Genomic DNA, 20,309 nt, shown 5'->3' on the forward strand with positions numbered 1-20,309 from the left:
TCCCCCCGAAGTCAGTACTTTGTGGCAGTTACAGCAGCAAGTTACTTTGGATAATTCTCTCAGATTCCTGAAAAAAATCAGATTTGAGCATTGAGACCTGCACTGACCTGAAACAGTTTTCCAGTTCCCCCCCATGTTTCATTGTGGGGTTGACGTTTTCCTTCGGTGATGGGATGTGTTGAGTTTGCACCAGACATAACGTTTTCCTTGATGGCTGAAAAGTTCAATTTTAGACTCATCTGACCAGAGCACCTTCCTCCATACGTTTGGAGATTGCCCCCCATGCTTTTCACCAAGTCAAAACATGCCTTCTTATTTTAACTCTAGTAATGGCTTTTCTCTGGCCAGTTTTCCATATAGCCCAGCTCTATAGTCTATGGATTATTGTGGTCCTATGGACAGATACTCAAGTCTCTAATCAAATTAATTTGGAAAAAAATCAAAAAAATTATCTAAACAGTATATACATAGAAGGAAGATGTACATGATGATGTCAGCAGCCTAAACCTAAATTGTCATTCACGATGATTCCCGTCTGTGGAGATGTTCTCTGGTGTGCTGCAATTTCCTCTCTGTCGTCTCCATGCTCAGAGTCGCTCTCAGCAGAGAACTGAATCACTCTTAAGCTAGGAGTCCTTGCCAGGAATTTGTCGGCTAAGATAGGAGCTCTCTGAAAGGACTCTGAGAATCTTTGTGAATACGGGCCCAGAACTTTTTAGGGGCTTCATAGCAAATGGGGTGCATACATATCCACATACCAACTTAGACTTTTTTGGGCAGACCTTTCACATAAAATAATTAAGTTACAGGTCGGAAGGTCACAAAAGAGATAAAATGACGGGGTGTGGGGGGTGAAAACTTTTTATTTATTTAAATATTTATATTAATTGAAAAGAGAACAGAATATGGAAAAATATTTGCGTTTCTAGACTTTTCATCCTTAACGCATAAAAATATGGATTTCTTATCCATTCTCCATCCTCCCATCCATCTAGTCCTACCATTTTACCATTATCCATCCTTCCATTGATCTATTGTTTTTTCCATCCATCCATTTATATTTAAAGCCTGGCCCATCTAGATATGGACTGAACTCTAGAAATTTAGTTCGCGAAAAGCCTGGAGCGATGAAATGAAAAATGTGTAGAAACCCTGTACAGCTCTATGCTACTTACTGAGGAGCAACTAGAGACCATTCCCTCACCTAACAGCACATTACTTAACATCTCTCTGTCTAGATAAAAAGACTGGACCAAGATTATGGCTAAAATTGTATGAACAGAAAGAGAGTATGAGAATGAGAGACTATCATTCAAATTATCTAGTATAAATCCATAAAGCACTAAGGTAACAAGAACAGAGGAGATATATTTGAAATAGTAACTTTATTATTATGAAACACAGTAAATCCCTCAAGGTTCCCTGCCTCAAGCACAATCTTGAAAGCCAGCTGCAGAACTAGTCCCCGTTAAAAACTACAGAGATGCACAAAGTTACCCTTTTTTAGCTTTCAAAAGCGATCAGATAAGACAGGCCATGGCCCTCTAAATCACAGGCTCAGAACTCAAGCTCTGTCCCAGAGGACTGTCAGATTAGAGAGACTGCATCATTATGGCATCAGAAAGCAAAGGGATCTGATCCCCAGTCGAGGGCTTGTGACCATTAGACCAAGACCGCTTGACACACATCTACGAGGCTGCTGCCAACTTTCCCTGAGGTCAGGTACCGAGGGAAAAGCTTCAAGATGGCCTGTACACCAAAAGCCTAAAAGAAAGGCTGTGAGACTTTATCATTCTGTCAGTATCTTCTGTAGTCTCTAGCCTTAGGCGTACGCTAAGCTAAAACTGACTCATCAGTCACAGTTTAATTGAATTTCTAAATAAAGGCCCGGCCTTCTTAAAACTAAGCACTTCCAGAGTGTGCTGTAGCATTAACAGGTCTTTTGTGCTCCTGCAAGACAACATCCAGAACTCACCTATAAGCTGTCACATATGTCTAGGGAAAGACTATGGGGAAAGGCTCCACCTCAAGGCATGCCATGCACACAGCCTCCCACTAAAGGGCATAAACAGTCAAGCTGTGTCAACACTGAAGGTGATTTAGTTCTTATTTTTAGTGAATCGAGTTGTCCATAGACATGGGGACTAAGGCTCCTACTCACACTGTGGGCCCCTGAACACAATCTGTTGCACATATACACTTTGAATCCACTTTTCACTGCTGCTTTTCTGGTGGGGATTATGTTTTTGTACACATTTCAACAAATATTACTCCGATCAGTCGGGATTTTTTTGATCAAGCAACTATATCCAAGTAAAGATTTGGTTTTGAAACCGCAAAACATTTTAGTCATACTGTGCTAGTTTAAAGTCCTTTTAAAGAAATCCCAAAGAAAGTGCAAGAGTTTTCTCCGGTTATGTGGAGCAGAGAGTATTTGGGTGCGGCCCCTCCTCCACCAACAGTATCTCACAAAAGTGGGTACACCCCTTTGTTGTGCATCATGTTTAGCAGAAGCTTCCTTCTCGGAAGACAGCCATGCAGACCCATTTGTTACAGCGTGTGGCGTACGGTCTGAGCACTGACAAGCTGACCCCCCCCTCCCCTTCAACCTCTGCAGCAATGTTGGCAGCACTCATCCATTTATTCTATAGAAAGCCTCTGGATATGATGCTGAGCATGTGCACTCAACTTCTTTGGTTGACCATGTTGAGGCCTGTTCTGAGAGGAACATGTCCTGTTAAACCGCTGAATACTAATGCCCACCGTGCTGCAGAGGTGTTGGTAATTTTCTTATAGCCTCAGCCATCTTTAGGTAGAGCAACAATTTTTATCTTCAGATTTTCAGAGAGTTCGTTGCCATGAGATGCCATGTTGAACTCCTAGTGACCAGTAGGAGAGAGTGTGAAAGTGATAACACCAGGTTTAACACACCTGCTTCCCATTCTCACCTGAGACCTCGTAACGAGTCATGTGATACCAGAAAGAAAAGAATGGAAAAATGCGTGTACACTCGCTTTTGTGAAATACTGTATCTCGGCACACTGCCCGACAGCTGGCTGAAAGATAGGTACTACACATTTCCTCCACTTGCAAAAAAAAAAAAAAATTTCCAGTCACAAAAAACAGTAATTTTGTGAAAACTTAAAGAGTGGCATCGATCACTTTGTCAAGGTAATGCTGTTTTAAAACTACAGTTAGCTATGTGCGACATCAGTGGCCTCTTTCAAAGAACAGAGCTGTCGATAAAGCTGAAAAGACCAGCGCCTCTGTGCTGCATCTGGTCACTTAATAATCACGAATCAACATGTATGCTTTAAAACATTAAACCAGCAAATGGGAATATAAGGTGTGGGGTCAAACTCTGCAGGGTCTAAATGGAACATTACACAAAAATGTGTCAAACACCTCTTAATCTAAAGGGTTAAACGCATCAGTGTCATCATGTAGTTCTACTTTTATCATAACGATGTACATGATGTATCGATCCATCTCAGAATGGTCACAAACACCATCTCTCAACGCTACATCACACAATATAAATACACAGGCTGTTTAGCTATTTATTTTTAACATTTTTATTTATTTATATTATATCCCATATGTACATAAATACATAGTCAGATACTTTAAGGGAATATTTAACAAGAAGGTATCAAGGAAAATAAAAATCATATTGAAGGAAATTCACTCTTCATACGAAACTGAAACTTTGTTTTTCCAAACTCGATAACTGATCATTCCTAGTATAAAAACAAAAAATAATCATGATTGTAATTTTTTCCACAATTGAGCAAACCTAGTCCATTGCAAGGAAATATGGGTATAAGTCTCTGAGCAGTAGCTTGTAGTTATTTTGTTTTGATCAGAGAATCATAATCTATTTTATTGCCAAAATCAAAAGAAACAGAGTATAATATAAAATCTTAAACTAAAATTATATGACATTGGAGCAATTTTATTATTTATGTCCATAATTCTTCAATTCAACAATTAATTAGCAAGACACATATAGTGATACACAATGGTGTTGAAACATAGGTTTGAAATGGTTTATGGGTATGAAAGGGAAGCAAAAAGGGAGTGCATGGCAATGTGTGAGTGTGAAATGCAGATACAACTCAAAATACCTCCATACCAACAAGCACATACTTTCTTCAGCACTAACTCTTTCCCTAAAAGGCACTGATTTAATTTGATGAACATAATCTCTGTAAAGAGTAAAACCATTAAAAGAGAAACAAAATCTCTTAAGTATAAACATCCCAAATGTCGCCATTTACGGCCCCCTAATGATACTATGCGGTGGGGTGAAGCAAATCTGGCCGAATCTGGCGGTTGATGTAAATTTCTTTATTTTTAGGGGGAGATTGTTTTACAGGCAAATAAAATAAAATTTAATATATACGTATTATATAAATATATATATACTATATATATATATATATATATATATATATATGTACAGGTCCTTCTCAAAATATTAGCATATTGTGATAAAGTTCATTATTTTCCATAATGTCATGATGAAAATTAAACATTCATATATTTTAGATTCATTGCACACTAACTGAAATATTTCAGGTCTTTTATTGTCTTAATATGGATGATTGTGGCATACAGCTCATGAAAACCCAAAATTCCTATCTCACAAAATTAGCATATTTCATCCGACCAATAAAAGAAAAGTGTTTTTAATACAAAAAACGTCAACCTTCAAATAATCATGTACAGTTATGCACTGAATACTTGGTCGGGAATCCTTTGGCAGAAATTACTGCTTCAATGCGGCGTGGCATGGAGGCAATCAGCCTGTGGCACTGCTGAGGTCTTATGGAGGCCCAGGATGCTTCAATAGCGGCCTTTAGCTCATCCAGAGTGTTGGGTCTTGAGTCTCTCAACGTTCTCTTCACAATATCCCACAGATTCTCTATGGGGTTCAGGTCAGGAGAGTTGGCAGGCCAATTGAGCACAGTGATACCATGGTCAGTAAACCATGTACCAGTGGTTTTGGCACTGTGAGCAGGTGCCAGGTCGTGCTGAAAAATGAAATCTTCATCTCCATAAAGCTTTTCAGCAGATGGAAGCATGAAGTGCTCAAAAATCTCCTGATAGCTAGCTGCATTGATCCTGCCCTTGATAAAACACAGTGGACCAACACCAGCAGCTGACACGGCACCCCAGACCATCACTGACTGTGGGTACTTGACACTGGACTTCTGGCATTTTGGCATTTCCTTCTCCCCAGTCTTCCTCCAGACTCTGGCACCTTGATTTCTGAATGACATGCAGAATTTGCTTTCATCCGAAAAAAGTACTTTGGACCACTGAGCAACAGTCCAGTGCTGCTTCTCTGTAGCCCAGGTCTGGGGAATGCAGCACCTGTAGCCCATTTCCTGCACACGCCTGTGCACAGTGGCTCTGGATGTTTCTACTCCACACTCAGTCCACTGCTTCCGCAGGTCCCCCAAGGTCTGGAATCGGCCCTTCTCCACAATCTTCCTCAGGGTTCGGTCACCTCTTCTCGTTGTGCAGCGTTTTCTGCCACACTTTTTCCTTCCCACAGACTTCCCACTGAGGTGCCTTGATACAGCACTCTGGGAACAGCCTATTCGTACAGAAATTTCTTTCTGTGTCTTACCCTCTTGCTTGAGGGTGTCAATAGTGGCCTTCTGGACAGCAGTCAGGTCGGCAGTCTTACCCATGATTGGGGTTTTGAGTGATGAACCAGGCTGGGAGTTTTAAAGGCCCTAGGAATCTTTTGCAGGTGTTTAGAGTTAACTTGTTGATTCAGATGATTAGGTTCATAGCTCGTTTAGAGACCCTTTTAATGATATGCTAATTTTGTGAGATAGGAATTTTGGGTTTTCATGAGCTGTATGCCAAAATCATCCGTATTAAGACAATAAAAGACCTGAAATATTTCAGTTAGTGTGCAATGAATCTAAAATATATGAATGTTAAATTTTCATCATGACATTATGGAAAATAATGAACTTTATCACAATATGCTAATATTTTGAGAAGGACCAGTATATATATATATACACAGGGGTTGGACAATGAAACTGAAACCCCTGGTTTTAGACCACAATAATTTATTAGTATGGTGTAGGGCCTCCTTTTGCGGCCAATACAGCGTCAATTCTTCTTGGGAATGACATATACAAGTCCTACACAGTGGTCAGAGGGATTTTAAGCCATTCTTCTTGCAGGATAGTGGCCAGGTCACTACGTGATACTGGTGGAGGAAAATGTTTCCTGACTCGCTCCTCCAAAACACCCCAAAGTGGCTCAATAATATTTAGATCTGGTGACTGTGCAGGCCATGGGAGATGTTCAACTTCACTTTCATGTTCATCAAACCAATCTTTCACCAGTCTTGCTGTGTGTATTGGTGCATTGTCATCCTGATACATGGCACCGCCTTCAGGATACAATGTTTGAACCATTGGATGCACATGGTCCTTAAGAATGGTTCGGTAGTCCTTGGCAGTGACGCGCCCATCTAGCACAAGTATTGGGCCAAGGGAATGCCATGATATGGCAGCCCAAACCATCACTGATCCACCCCCATGCTTCACTCTGTGCATGCAACAGTCTGGGTGGTACGCTTCTTTGGGGCTTCTCCACACCGTAACTCTCCCAGATGTGGGGAAAATAGTAAAGGTGGACTCATCAGAGAACAATATATGTTTCACATTGTCCACATTCCAAGATTTGCACTCCTTGCACCATTGAAACCGATGTTTGGCATTGGCATGAGTGACCAAAGGTTTGGCTATAGCAGCCTGGCCGTGTATCTTGACCCTGTGGAGCTCCCGACGGACAGTTCTGGTGGAAACAGGAGAGTTGAGGTGCACATTTAATTCTGCCGTGATTTGGGCAGCCGTGGTTATATGTTTTTTGGATGCAATCCGGGTTAGCACCCGAACATCCCTTTCAGACAACTTCCTCTTGCGTCCACAGTTAATCCTGTTGGATGTGGTTCGTCCTTCTTGGTGGTATGCTGACATTACCCTGGATACCGTGGTTCTTGATACATCACAAAGACTTGCTGTCTTGGTCTCAGATGCGCCAGCAAGACGTGCACCAACAATTTGTCCTCTTTTGAACTCTGGTATGTCACCCATAATGTTGTGTTCCTTTCAATATTTTGAGCAAAACTGTGCTCTTACCCTGCTAATTGAACCTTCACACTCTGCTCTTACTGGTGCAATGTGCAATCTATGAAGACTGGCTACCAGGCTGGTCCAATTTAGCCTCGAAACCTCCCACACTAAAATGACAGGTGTTTCAGTTTCATGGTCCAACCCCTGTATATATATGTACACACATATATGTATATTACATATTATATTAGCAGTAACATACCCCTCCTTGAACCGCCACCTTAACGTGGTGGAGGGGTTTGAGTGCTTGTATGGTAGGCTCTCCCATGGCAAACAGGCTCCAGGTGATGGCTCAGACAAAGAGCAGTTCAAGACCCCGTCATGACAATTGAGGCATGTGAAGTGGCCTGGTACGTCGGAGCCTGGGGTCGGGACTCGTCGGAGAGTGCCTGGTGGCCAGGTTGCTCCTCGCGGGACCCGGCCAGTCCAATCCCAAACAAGAGATGCGAGGCCATCCCCCAGTGGGTCCACCACCTGCAGAAAGAACCATAGGGGACCGGTGGTAAGAGGATTGGGCAGCGGACGAAGGTGGAGACCTCTACGGCCCGATCTCAGGATGCTTAGGCTGGCTCTAGGGACGTGGAATGTCACCTCGCTGGGGGGGATGGAGCTGTCCACTGATCACCACCTGGTGGTGAGTTGGGTCCGCTGGAAGAGGAGAGAGTCAGAGACTTGGAAGGCTCAAGTATAGTAGGGTCTGCTGGGAACGTCTGGCGGGACAGCTTTGACCAGATTCCGGGGGAGGTTGGAGACATAGAGTCCGAGTGGACCATGTTCTCCGCATCTATTGTCGATGTTGCCGCCTGTAGCTGTTGCCGTAAGGTCTGTGGTGCCTGTCGCACAGCAATCCGCGAACACGGTGGCGGACACCGGCAGAAAGGGATGCTGTCAAGCTGAAGAAGGAGTCCTATCGGCTGTGGTTGGCTTGTGGGACTCCTGAGGTGACTGATGGGTACCGTGAGGCCAAGCGCGCCACGACCCAGACTGTGGCAGAGACAAAAACTCGGGCCTGGGATGAGTTCGGTGAGGCCATGGAGAAGGACTACCGGTTAACCTTGAAGTGATTCTGGCACACCGTCCGGCGCCTCAGGAGGAGGAAGCAGTGCTTTGCCAACACTGTTTACAGTGGGGATGGGGAGCTGCTGACCTCAACTGGGGACATTATCGGGCGTTGGAAGGAGTACTTTGAGGATCTCCTCAATCCTGCCGTCACGCATTCCCTGTTGGAAGCAGAGGCTGGGGACTTGGTGTTGGACTCTTTCATCACCCAGGGTGAAGTCACCAAGGTGGTTAAAAAGCTCCACGGTGGCAGGGCTTCGGGGATGGATGAGATCCGCCCAAAGTACATCAAGTCTTTGGATGTTGTGGGGCTGTCATGATTGACACGCCTCTTCAACATTGCGTGGCAGTAGGGGACAGTGCCTCTGGACTGGCAGACCGGGGTGGTGGTCCCCCTTCATAAGAAGGGTGACTGTAGGGTGTGTTCCAGCTATAAGGGGATCACACTCCTCAGCCTCCCTGGTAAGGCCTATGCCAAGGTATTGGAGAAGAGAGTCTGGCCGATAGTCAAACCTCGGCTTCAGGAGGAGCAGTGTGGTTTTCGCCCCAGCTGTGGAACACTGGACCAGCTCTACTCCCTCTGCAAGGTACCCGAGGGTTCATGGGAGTTTGCCCAACCGGTTCACATGTGTTTTGTGGATCTGGAGAAGGCATTCGACTGTGTCTCTTGAGGCGCCCTGTGGGGTTGCTCCAGGAGTATGGAGTCGGGGTCCCTTCATTAGGGGCAATCCGGTCTCTGTACAAGCGGAGCAAGAGTTTGGTCCGCATTGCCACCGCTAAGTCGGACCTGTTCCCAGTGCATGTTGGACTCCGGCAGGGCTGCCCTTTGTCACCGGTCAGCCGATTTCTAGGCGCAGCCAAGGGCCGGAGGGGTCTGGTTTTGGGGACCAGTGGATTTCGTCTCTTCTTTTTGCAGATGACGTGGTCCTGCTGGCCCCCTCTAGCCAAGACCTACAGCATGCGTTGGGGCGGTTTGCAGCCGAGTGTGAAGTGGCTGAGATGAAGATCAGCTCCTCCAAGTCCAAGGCCATGGTTCTCGACCTTTTCAGGTTGGAGGGGAGTTCCTGCCTCAAGTGGAGGAGTTCAAGTATCTCGGGTCTTGTTCACGAGTGAGGGAAGAATGGAGCGGGAGGTCGACAGACAGATCGGTGCGGCTGCTGCAGTAATGGGGGCACTGTGCCAGTTCGTTGTGGTGAAGAGAGAGCTGAGCCGAAAAGCTCTCAATTTACAGGTTGGTCTACGTTCCTACCCTCACCTATGGCCATAAACCTTAGGTCATGACCAAAAGAACGAGATCCCGGATACAAGCAGCTGAAATGAGCTTCCTCTGCAGAGTGGCTGAGCACTCCCTTAGAGATAGAATGGGAGCTTGGCCATCCGGAAGGAGCTCGGAGTAGAGCCGCTGCTTCTCCACATCGAGAGGAGCCAGTTGAGGTGGCTTGGGCATCTATACCGGATGCCTCATGGATTCCTCCCTCATGAGGTGTTCCAGGCAAGTCCCACTGGGAGGAGGCCCAGGGGACGTCTCGGGCTCCCCCTGGAGTAGCTGGAGGAGGTGTCTGGGGAGAGGGACATCTGGGTGTCTTTACTGAGTCTGCTGCCCCCGCGACCCAGTCCTGGAAGACGACGAGTAAGAGTACGACAGGTAAAATAAAATATATGATAAAATAAAAAAGGTTACATGATACAATGTTAAGGGCAGAACATAGTCTGGCGTACTGTGAGCAGCGCAGACTCCGCATGGAGTTATTGGATCAGGAGGCAGAGCTAATTTGCCATGTAGCTTTGGAAAAACAAAAGGAAAAGTAGGTATTAAAGGCCATTAAACCACACTAGGGACGAAGAAGAAGAATACACTTGTCAGTGCTGCGCAGAGAGTGGCCATGACGCTGTGCATACTCGCGACTGACTGCTTGAAGCAGTCAGTCACTCCACTTCGAGTCTGCGTGTACATCTGGGGAGTCAAGTACGCACAACTATGTTTTGCCCTTTAGTGGTATAACAAAAATTATTCCTCATTTATTAACCAGGATTCTACATTTATCTAACTTTTCTAGTGGACAGAACGCCAAACATCCCCCAAGTGCATTCAACTTTATGTTTATGGCCCTAATGGAAAAATGTTTGGACACCACCGCCTTAAAAACTAATACAGTTGAATCAAAGCCTTTATAAATGACAACAGCTCATAAGCTTTACAGTTTGTAACAGGGTTGAAATACTGGATATCACTACACCAGTGTAAACCCACATGTGTTGCATGCATTCAGTGTAGAGTATAAATTCCCATGACATTCATCCATACTGAGCCAGTCAGCCAGTCTAAGATACGATCTAACGTTTTTGTTTTTCAGTAGCTGAGTTAAAATCAGTTTACCGATACCGTGCGATTCTAGGTTAAAGGACAAACAGTGAAGAACACCATGTCAAGAACACCTCTCAACAATGTCTTGTGTGTCATTTTTTCTCCCATGAACTCCTCCCCACACCCACATCCTCCTCACAGTGAAGCCATCTAAGTGACTGCTGCAGCCACAAAAAGCCATGACGATTACAGACGAGTCATGCACAGTTTTATATTTAACGTTTAAGGTGCTCAGTGGAAGGAATGACTGGAGGTTTGGGAGAGTTGGGGAGGGTCAGACGAGACTTCAAAGCATGCTTTCAGAATCGGATTTTCTGCTTAAATTCACATACGGAAAGAAAGAGTCATCAGAGGAAGCTGGCAATATTTCTGTCTTCTTAGAGGAATTGGCCATTCCAACAATATAAGCCATGTATACGGGTGTTTATAAATGACTTTGGGATATCTAACACCTTAATGCAGGCAGGGGAGATTTGACTTTTCCATGTGTTATTCTAGTTTTTGTATACATATAAAGCAAGAAAAAGGAAAAAGTTGCATAGAAAAAGCGATGGAAGGAAATATACGGCACCTATCAGACCTTAAATTCATTCACGTTTACTTGGTCATGGAGAACACATAATCGTTGTCTCAAAATAACTATTGCTCTGTACATTGGCCTTCTAACCATCAGCTAATGTGAATACCAAGTCCCTGCTTAGGATTTTTAAATAAAAAGTACAGTTAACCACACATCTAAGATATGAATAAAAACCAAAAACAAAACAACCTAAAAAACTATTTAGTAACAGACGTTGCGGGAAAAACCAATCCAGCAGATATCTTAGCTTGTCTTGCAGGTGGTAGTGACATCTATTCTGGCACAGTCTTTGTCTATTGGCTGGAGTGAGCGTTCACCTGGGTGTCCACAATGGTTGCGTGTATCTGTGCCTCGCAGAATGCAGATAGCCCAATATTTCGTTTGTCTCCAAAGGAAAATGTTTAGATTTAGAACCTGATTTTTGTTCAAAGTTTTTGAAAACCATATATCCCTTTTTCCACTAACATAATGCTTCTATTAAAAGCAATGAGGTTTGTGCTTATAATGTGACCAAAGGAGAAACGGTGTGATTGGGCTTTTTCCAGGTTTTACTACATTCAGCTGCATACCTCTCTGCTTTGAATGCCATGATCATTGGCAAAGGTGTTATTCCTCTCAAAGCTTGACTTGAATATCTACAGAGATAGAATGGAGAAAAAAATAGGTGATAAGAAGACTAAAGAGCTCAAAGGTGACACATTTTTGTCCAAGCAACAAGTAAACAACAAATGACCCCTGACAACTTACTGGTGACAAGGGAACGGACTTCTCTCTCAAATACCTGGGGTTTTCGATCTGAAAGACAAACAGAAAAACATTCAGACCTATCTTTCTCCTTCAGCCCCTGCTTACAAAGCCCTAAAACTACCAGAATCTATCCCTAGCAGTGAGTTTGCCATAAACAATGTGGACAGCACATCAAAGCCCAGTTTTGTGGCCAAAGTCTTTTCCGTCAACTCTTGTCTGTTTAGAGAGGCAGAACTGTCAGGCGCCTTCAAGGCTTTGTGTGTGTGGCCAGCTCTGTTTCCGCTCTCAGCTCCCCTTCTGCTGTCCCTTTTGTCAACACCGAAGACCGCTAATCTGTAAGCTATCCCCACTCTGTTTACCATCACATGAGACCAATGTGTATACATCCCTGCCAAACACTAACTCGGCATGCTCTTTGCTTACAATACAAAACACAGAGGACTGAAAAGTGTAAGCAGGTTAACCACCTGAAAGAAAGCGGGTCACGGTCCATGTGACTTTGGTGGCTTTACATCAGTGAGGCTCGCTAACTGTGACACAAGCTGCAAAAATATCATCATACAACGCTTCTCTCTGATGCTTTAGGGCCATCTGTGGGGGCTCACATCTAACATCGACATCACAGCCTTTCAGAGTAAGAACATAAATCTCAAAATAATGGCAACGACTTCCAATGCTAATCTCCAAAACAAAAGGAAAGAGTGGGAACAGAAGAAAATAACGGGATTTAATTCAATGTTTTAAAAAAGGGGAATCAATGCTTTAAGATGGCGCTACTCACACAAAGCTAATCCTGAATGAATGGGAGATGAGGGAACACGACCTGAGAGAATTTAGGGACTTGGGGGTAAGAAAGCTGTATCCAGTGACAGAATAAAATCACAATCTGTTGCTTCAGAGCGAGAGATTCACAATAGAAAGAAAGCAGCTCAGCCTTACTGACAAACTTACACAGGTAAAAATGAGCAACATATTTTGTGAGCTGACATACTGTGACCCTTAAACTGGTTGAAATCATTGTTGTAAGAAATGTACAGGATCAGAAAATCATTCTACTTTCTGTCCATTAGACAGAGTAAAACCTAGCTGCTTCAGGCACAATGAGGGAAAAAATATTTTTTTGCAAACTGGTGCCAAACAAGAAAACTAAAATGGGATTTCTTTTTATACCCACAAACATCCAGTCATCAGATTTGATTGAGCATGGCCCTCAGGACAGAGAGGACATGCAGACTAAATCCTGTGGTGTGGTCTTGGCACAGTGTCGCAGTAAACTTGGACACCATGCATATGTAAGGACTCAACAATGAAACACATCTGTTGATAGCATAATAATTTCACACAAACTAAATGAGCTGCATTAGAAAGATTATACAAATTTTTATTTTAGACAGAACAGTGATTTAGTATGAGTCAACTCCTGTTTCTTTGTTAGAGCATCATTTTACCTCAGAGATAATTTAAAGGGCAAATACTTGAAAGAGAGAAACCAAAAATCGGAAAAGTATGAAGCACAAATAATCCACTGTTTTTTAAAGCACACCTCTTCAAAATGGAAAGGCACTATTATGTATGGATGATGACATAACTTCTGAAACCACAGAGGATGGCTAACTGTTGTTTTAAACAATATTTCCTTTTTAAAGAAAATAAACTTTTTTGCGGCACTAGTGGCCTCTATTGGACAGTAGTTTGACAGGAGACAGAATGGAGAAAGAGAAGACATGCAGCAAATGGACCGAGACGCAGAATTCAACCCAGGACAACTACATCGAGGACTAAGCCTTTGCACACAGTCCGCCTGCTCTACCAACTGAGCCACCCAGCACCCCAAAATAGATCTTTTTTAACTGGAATATGTCAAGAGGATGCATGGCCCCTTGTTAGCAATACAAAAAAAGGCATAGAGTGAGAATATTTATTTCCCCTAACATCAGTTATCCAGGAAATGTTGGTGAGATTTGCACCCAACGTGCTTCAGTACAACTTTTGCTCCAGTTGGAACAATTCAAATAATGGTTTCAATAGTAGGAACAGCTCATGGTTAATGGACAGTTGGTGCCACGGCTAAGAGAGGTAGCACTGGAAATGTCAGCACCCAGACCAGCTGAGTGTTGGTGTTGTATGTTACCATAAACTTTCCTTGGTAAGAAAATGTGTTGTTCGTGATGGTTTTTAATTCAGTGCAAAATGTATCCTGATATCCTCCGGTTCTTTTAACAAATAAATCAAAAACCTGTAAAAATTTTGTGTAACTGCAATTTTTTTCTCTTAGTGTCCAAGAGAAACAACATATCAGACTTCCTTTTTAACTATCACATGTCTAGCATTGCTTCAAGGGGAATTTAACATGTCCTTCCTCAAATAGAAAATGCAGACAAACCTGGAATTATAGATTCTGAGTGGTATGACAGACTACGTTATAACACTCAAGGATTTTCCTAATTAAAAACCGAGAGTGATTATGTTCAGAAAAGAGAAACATCCATCTGTTTCTATTCACTGTTCAATGCTTGAGATAACTACTAAGTCCTCACATACATCTGTGCACATCAGAGTAACAATGCTGGTCAGAACAGGAGTGGAAATTACATCATCTAACTTAGGGTTGTCTAAGTCTAGGCCTGGAGAGTTACTGTCCTGCAACTTTTAGATCCATCTCTGCTCCAACACTTCTGAATGGTTGAATTCCCTCATCAGCATTCAGTCATTCACTGACTACGCCAAAACAAATTCCTTGTATGTCCAAAAACGTACTTGGCAATAAAGCTTTTCTGATTCTGATTCTAAAGGTCTGGTAAAACGCCATTCATATGATTTAGGTGTGTTGCAGAAGGGATGCCTCTAAAAGTTGCAGGATAGTAGCTCTCAAGGCTCGAACTTGGGCACCCCTGCTCTAACTGCATGCATGACTACTTTTTTTTTTTTTTTTTACAAGTAGCAACTCACCGCTGTGGTGACTCACAGATATTTATGTTAGGTCTAGGATGTTTGAGATTTCATAGTCGAGATTACCTTTCCTACATTTCTCCTGACAAATTCCTACATTATCCACACTTACTGCCATAGCGTCATCGTTCGAGGAGGAATAGCTACTTTGTCTTGTAGCTTTGGGAAAAACAAAAGAAAAGAAGGTGGTATATAAGGTCATTAAACCTGACTGGGGATGACACTTGCCAGGGTGGCGCAGAGAGTGGCAGTGACAATATAAAACAGTTAAACGTGAAGACTTTGTCCCACCGAACAGTTTATTGTGTGTAAAAACTGAGCTTTGCGTGGACGTGTCTGGTGGCCTTCCGCTTTGAGTCCGCCTCTAGTATGAGCAGAGGTCCTCGGAGTCAAGCAGGTGGGAGCCTTTAGACATTACTTCTGACATCATTCTCACTGGACAAATCACCACATGCTGTAAATCGTCGTCTCAACTTGAAGACTATCACTATTTTCTTATTGGGCAGCCATTGTGTTATAGATTAAGGCCAGAGTTTGATATTTTGTATGTAATGTTACACTCTTCCATAAACTTTGGCTCTGGTTACCATGATAGACTTCACTGACTACACTCTATTAAAGCAGAAATGAATGTAAAACTAATATAGACTGCTTCAGAACATCTAAATGAAAGATGTTCCAGATAGTGATGCTTGGCTCTGCTGAAATTTTGTAGGAGCTGGGCACTTTGAAGCTGTGCATCTCTAAAACTTCAGCAGGGTTTGTGCGTGTGTGTTTGTGTGTGAAGAAACATCTGTTGATTTGAGGGATGCAGGCTTGGGGGAGTGTTGCCAAGCAATGCTTTTTATCAGTGTTTCAACACGGTGGAGAGCAGAGTGGTGCAGTGCACGGCTTCACGTCAGCAGATAGATTCCTCAGATTACCCTAGGACTGGAAGAGAGGGAGGGGAGCCGAGTGGAAAGAGCAGAAGAACCACGGACAGACAGACGAGAAGAAAGACGAGAACAGAAAGTAACTGAGAAGGAATACGAAAAGTAGAGCTGAGGGGGATCAGCAAAAATATCTGTGTGTAGGCAATGTAGGAAAACGTTAGAGGCAACAGGAAGGCAAAACATGAGAGAAAGAAGGAGTGAGAGTCATGCAGGTGAGGAGAAAGGAAATAAAAGATATGAGGGCAGATTGCCTATCAAGCCCTGACCTGGAGCTCTCCAGACAACAGAGATAAAACAGGTGCAGACATCTTCCACAACACAGTTTACACAACCCTCACAACCTACAACAGCAGTGAAATGCCAAAAGGAGGAGACTTCAAGAGTACTCAAGTAAAAGGCCCTTTTCATTATTTGCTCAGAGGCACTCAGGCACCACAGGTAACTCACTACAGTACTGCGGTTAAGAGTGCTTCAGTCTTACTCTGGAGGCTGATAACGTACTGCTGAAAGCACTCAGCCAATAGCCATTACAGGGGCTGCATGATGGCATCCCCTTACTATTTAAGTGATCTGCTGAGATATACTTTACACTATTATACTGTGTTGTGCCATGTATTTTATTCACTGAAAAACAAATCTAAAAAAACACTGCCGGTGTTTTTTCCCTCTCGTTGCCGTTTGTGGATGTGTTTTGGGAGGGGAGGGGGTATGCCCTGTGGTAGTTGTCTAGTTATGTGACAGTGATGCAGCGCAGAGAAACATGGTCAGGTATAATCAGCTCCAAAAACAACTAAAACAAACTACAGACTTACTCATACCACGCTTGGTAATCATCTAAAGATCGACGAAGAGAATTAAAACAAGATCCGATGAGTTTACTACAAACCTTTAACAAAAACAATTCATCCTTTGTGGAATATGTCCTCGGACAGCTGTTTAACTGATTAAATTGCCCAGGAACTGTTATTAATTTTAATCCCATGCAGAGTTACAGGTTAATTTTTAACAGGACGTCGTTTGTCAACTTGTTGATCAGCCCAGTTTTTCAAATTATTTAAATGATCTTAACTCCAGTTTTTTGTCACAATTTTATTACACTTTTAACAGAGTAGCCCAAGCTTTGTGTCTTTTTTTAAAGCTTGTTTTTAAATACATTTTCATGGGAATAAAGCCAGTTTATTTAATCTTCTCAGTGGCAAGATGTGGGGTTTAATATGAATTAATAAGGAATGTGTTATGAATTGACACTGCCGTATTTATGGTTAGTTCTTATTTCGAACATTGAGGAATTCTGGTGAAAACAAAGGGCAAAAACCTTTTTTGGTTCCAAACAAAAAGAAATCTTGACAGATTTTTTTTAGATGTTTACTGTTGGCACCACCAGCACTTACTGCAGCAGAACAAAAGTAAGGGTATTGGCTGGGTCTTGTAGATTTATTTCTGAGTTTTCTGAACCTCTGTCCCTGCTGTGAGCTGCTGCACCCAAGAAGCTCACAGCATGCCCCTGGACTCACCCCCAGGTTCCAGCTGTTAAGGCGAGCCTCCAGGTCACCGTCATCGCAAGAGACATTTGCCTTTAGCAGCCCATCCACCTGAGAGGAAAGAGATAGGTTAAAAGATGGCTTTCCTGAAATACCAACAACACTGTTTTCACTGAGCAATGTCTAATGTTTTCTGCTCATTCTATTCATTTTAACATCCAGTTCTCCAGATGTGCAGCAGTTCTACATAATATCTATCCAACAGTTAATTCCAAGAGAGGTATGTGCAGCTAGGCTTTCTTACACTGGAAATATTTTCAGCCTTTTGTTACATCTGCGCTCCGGATCTGTATTATGCACCATAATTCCAATGGTTCCAAGGGTTTTGTTGATACAAGATTGGTTTACCAAGTCAAGTTTGGGCAGCAGATGTAGGAAGACGGGAAATATCCAATAAAACTGAAGGAGCAATAGGAAACCGAGAGATGTTGTTAAATGTGATTAGGATCTAATGGAGTGCGGACCTTGGAAGGACCTTAGTGTGATGGCGCAGGCACAGAGAAACAGATGAATGGAATAGCTAAGGATTATATGCTTCTTTGATTAGAACGGTAATACGGCCTCAAAGCCTCAAACTCAGACAAACAGGATAAATGTTTAATTTCAGCATATAGGAATGCTGGGAATGCACTACACTAACTGTTCAAACCAGTAAAACATGGGCTCTGTAGGGCCCAAGAAAGCCCAGTTTAAAGAAGTTCCTCAATTACTTCTGGCAGCAAATCTTGCTCATATATTTGTTAATTGTATGAGAACAGTACATAATACCTGCCCAGCCTTGCTTCTATATTAAACTCATCAGAACCAACAGGGATTTTGATAGTAGTTTTACTCAGCTGTCCGGTGATTATTAGGGCCTTGGTAAAAAAAAAAAAAAAAAAAGTTGTAGTTCATTATTTTGTATAATTTAACCCTTTTTCAAGCTCATGCAAGAAGGCCCAAATCTAAAAAAAAGCAAAGTGTGTTTAGAAAAACCCAGTTTAGTCAAACTACAAAGCCAAGTAGTAAGTCAGGTGATTAAATACATGTTGAAAGTCCTTCAAACAAATTAGCAAAATGTACATTTATATAGTTTCTGACAAACGTTCATCCTTCCAAACCTTTGTCATTGGTTTCTTAACTCTAGAGACAATTTGGCCACGATGAACAGCCCTTTGGCTTTTAGACCTTTGCTTGAAGTGCATTTGAGGGGCTTTAGTTCTTATTTTAAGCAGCAGATGGGCACTGCAGATAAAATCTACCTGTATCTAACAACTGGTAGCAAAAGAAAAAATCGAGGAAAAACATTCCTAACACAACTCTAACTACAAAAGGTTGACTTATAAGTGTTACATTGTAGCCACGTCTATTATACATTTTGCAATATTTATTCCCTCTGTGTTTATATTAGGTTGTGTTTAAGAGGGGTGATTTTTGTAGTTTTACAGACATTATTGCTTGTGGAAGTAAGAATCATTTTTGATTTTTTGACTTCACTGAACCCAATGATCTAGAGCTTGTTAGAAAATCCATCCCAACTAATAAACCTGTAACATTAATGCGTATCTGCCATTCTTTTTTGAAATGTATTTCCAAGAAAGGCAGCTGATTCTTGAATATGAAAAAAAAGAAAAACAAGACAGCCATGTCACAGCAAAGTAACATAGCTCACCCTGAAGCAGCAGAACACTGTCAATCCACACCCTTGATCGCAATATACAGGGGTTGGACAATGAAACTGAAACACCTGTCATTTTAGTGTGGGAGGTTTCATGGCTAAATTGGACCAGCCTGGTAGCCAGTCTTCATTGATTGCACATTGCACCAGTAAGAGCAGAGTGTGAAGGTTCAATTAGCAGGGTAAGAGCACAGTTTTGCTCAAAATATTGAAATGCAAACAACATTATGGGTGACATACTAGAGTTCAAAAGAGGACAAATTGTTGGTGCACGTCTTGCTGGCGCATCTGTGACCAAGACAGCAAGTCTTTGTGATGTATCAAGAGCCACGGTATCCAGGGTGATGTCAGCATACCACCAAGAAGGACGAACCACATCCAACAGGATTAACTGTGGAAGCAAGAGGAAGTTGTCTGAAAGGGATGTTCGGGTGCTAACCCGGATTGTATCCAAAAAACAAAACCACGGCTGCCCAAATCATGACAGAATTAAATGTGCACCTCAACTCTCCTGTTTCCACCAGAACTGTCCGTCAGGAGCTCCACAGGGTCAATATACACGGCCGGGCTGCTATAGCCAAACCTTTGGTCACTCATGCCAATGGCAAATGTTGGTTTCAATGGTGCAAGGAGCACAAATCTTGGGCTGTGGACAATGTGAAACATGTATTGTTCTCTGATGAGTCCACCTTTACTGTTTTCCCCACATCCAGGAGAGTTACGGTGTGGAGAAGCCCCAAAGAAGCGTACCACCCAGACTGTTGCATGTCCAGAGTGAAGCATGGGGGTGGATCGGTGATGGTCTGGGCTGCCATATCATGGCATTCCCTTGGCCCAATACTTGTGCTAGATGGGCGCGTCACTGCCAAGGACTACTGAACCATTCTTGAGGACCATGTGCATCCAATGGTTCAAACATTGTATCCTGAAGGCGGTGCCGTGTATCAGGATGACAATGCACCAATACACACAGCAAGACTGGTGAAAGATTGGTTTGATGAACATGAAAGTGAAGTTGAACATCTCCCATGGCCTGCACAGTCACCAGATCTAAATATTATTGAGCCACTTTGGGGTGTTTTGGAGGAGCGAGTCAGGAAACGTTTTCCTCCACCAGTATCACGTAGTGACCTGGTCACTATCCTGCAAGAATAATGGCTTAAAATCCCTCTGACCACTGTGCAGGACTTGTATATGTCATTCCCAAGATGAATTGACGCTGTATTGGCTGCAAAAGGAGGCCCTACACCATACTAATAAATTATTGTGGTCTAAAACCAGGTGTTTCAGTTTCATTGTCCAACCCCTGT

At 42.8% G+C, this 20,309-nt stretch overlaps 1 protein-coding gene across 5 annotated transcripts in view; it reads right to left on the reverse strand.

Moving 5' to 3' along the window:
- Positions 1-20,309, reverse strand: part of LOC124862752 (centrosomal protein of 112 kDa-like) — a 194,053-nt gene that overhangs the window by 158,221 nt on the left and 15,523 nt on the right. For 4 of the 5 annotated variants that reach the window (XR_007036996.1, XM_047356856.1, XM_047356858.1 and 1 more), the window contains exons 6-8: positions 17,316-17,393; positions 11,921-11,968; positions 11,743-11,808 (exon numbers count right to left, since the gene is read on the reverse strand). Coding sequence is in view for 4 of the 5 variants with exons in the window: in XM_047356856.1 (XP_047212812.1) it covers positions 11,743-11,808; positions 11,921-11,968; positions 17,316-17,393 (192 nt within the window). In the remaining variant the exon portion in view is untranslated. The remainder of the gene's footprint in view (positions 1-11,742; positions 11,809-11,920; positions 11,969-17,315; positions 17,394-20,309) is intronic. The other variant, XM_047356857.1, reaches the window with a different exon arrangement.

Source organism: Girardinichthys multiradiatus, chromosome X (assembly GCF_021462225.1).
Source record: "Girardinichthys multiradiatus isolate DD_20200921_A chromosome X, DD_fGirMul_XY1, whole genome shotgun sequence".
In the NCBI taxonomy this organism is placed as follows: domain Eukaryota; kingdom Metazoa; phylum Chordata; class Actinopteri; order Cyprinodontiformes; family Goodeidae; genus Girardinichthys; species Girardinichthys multiradiatus.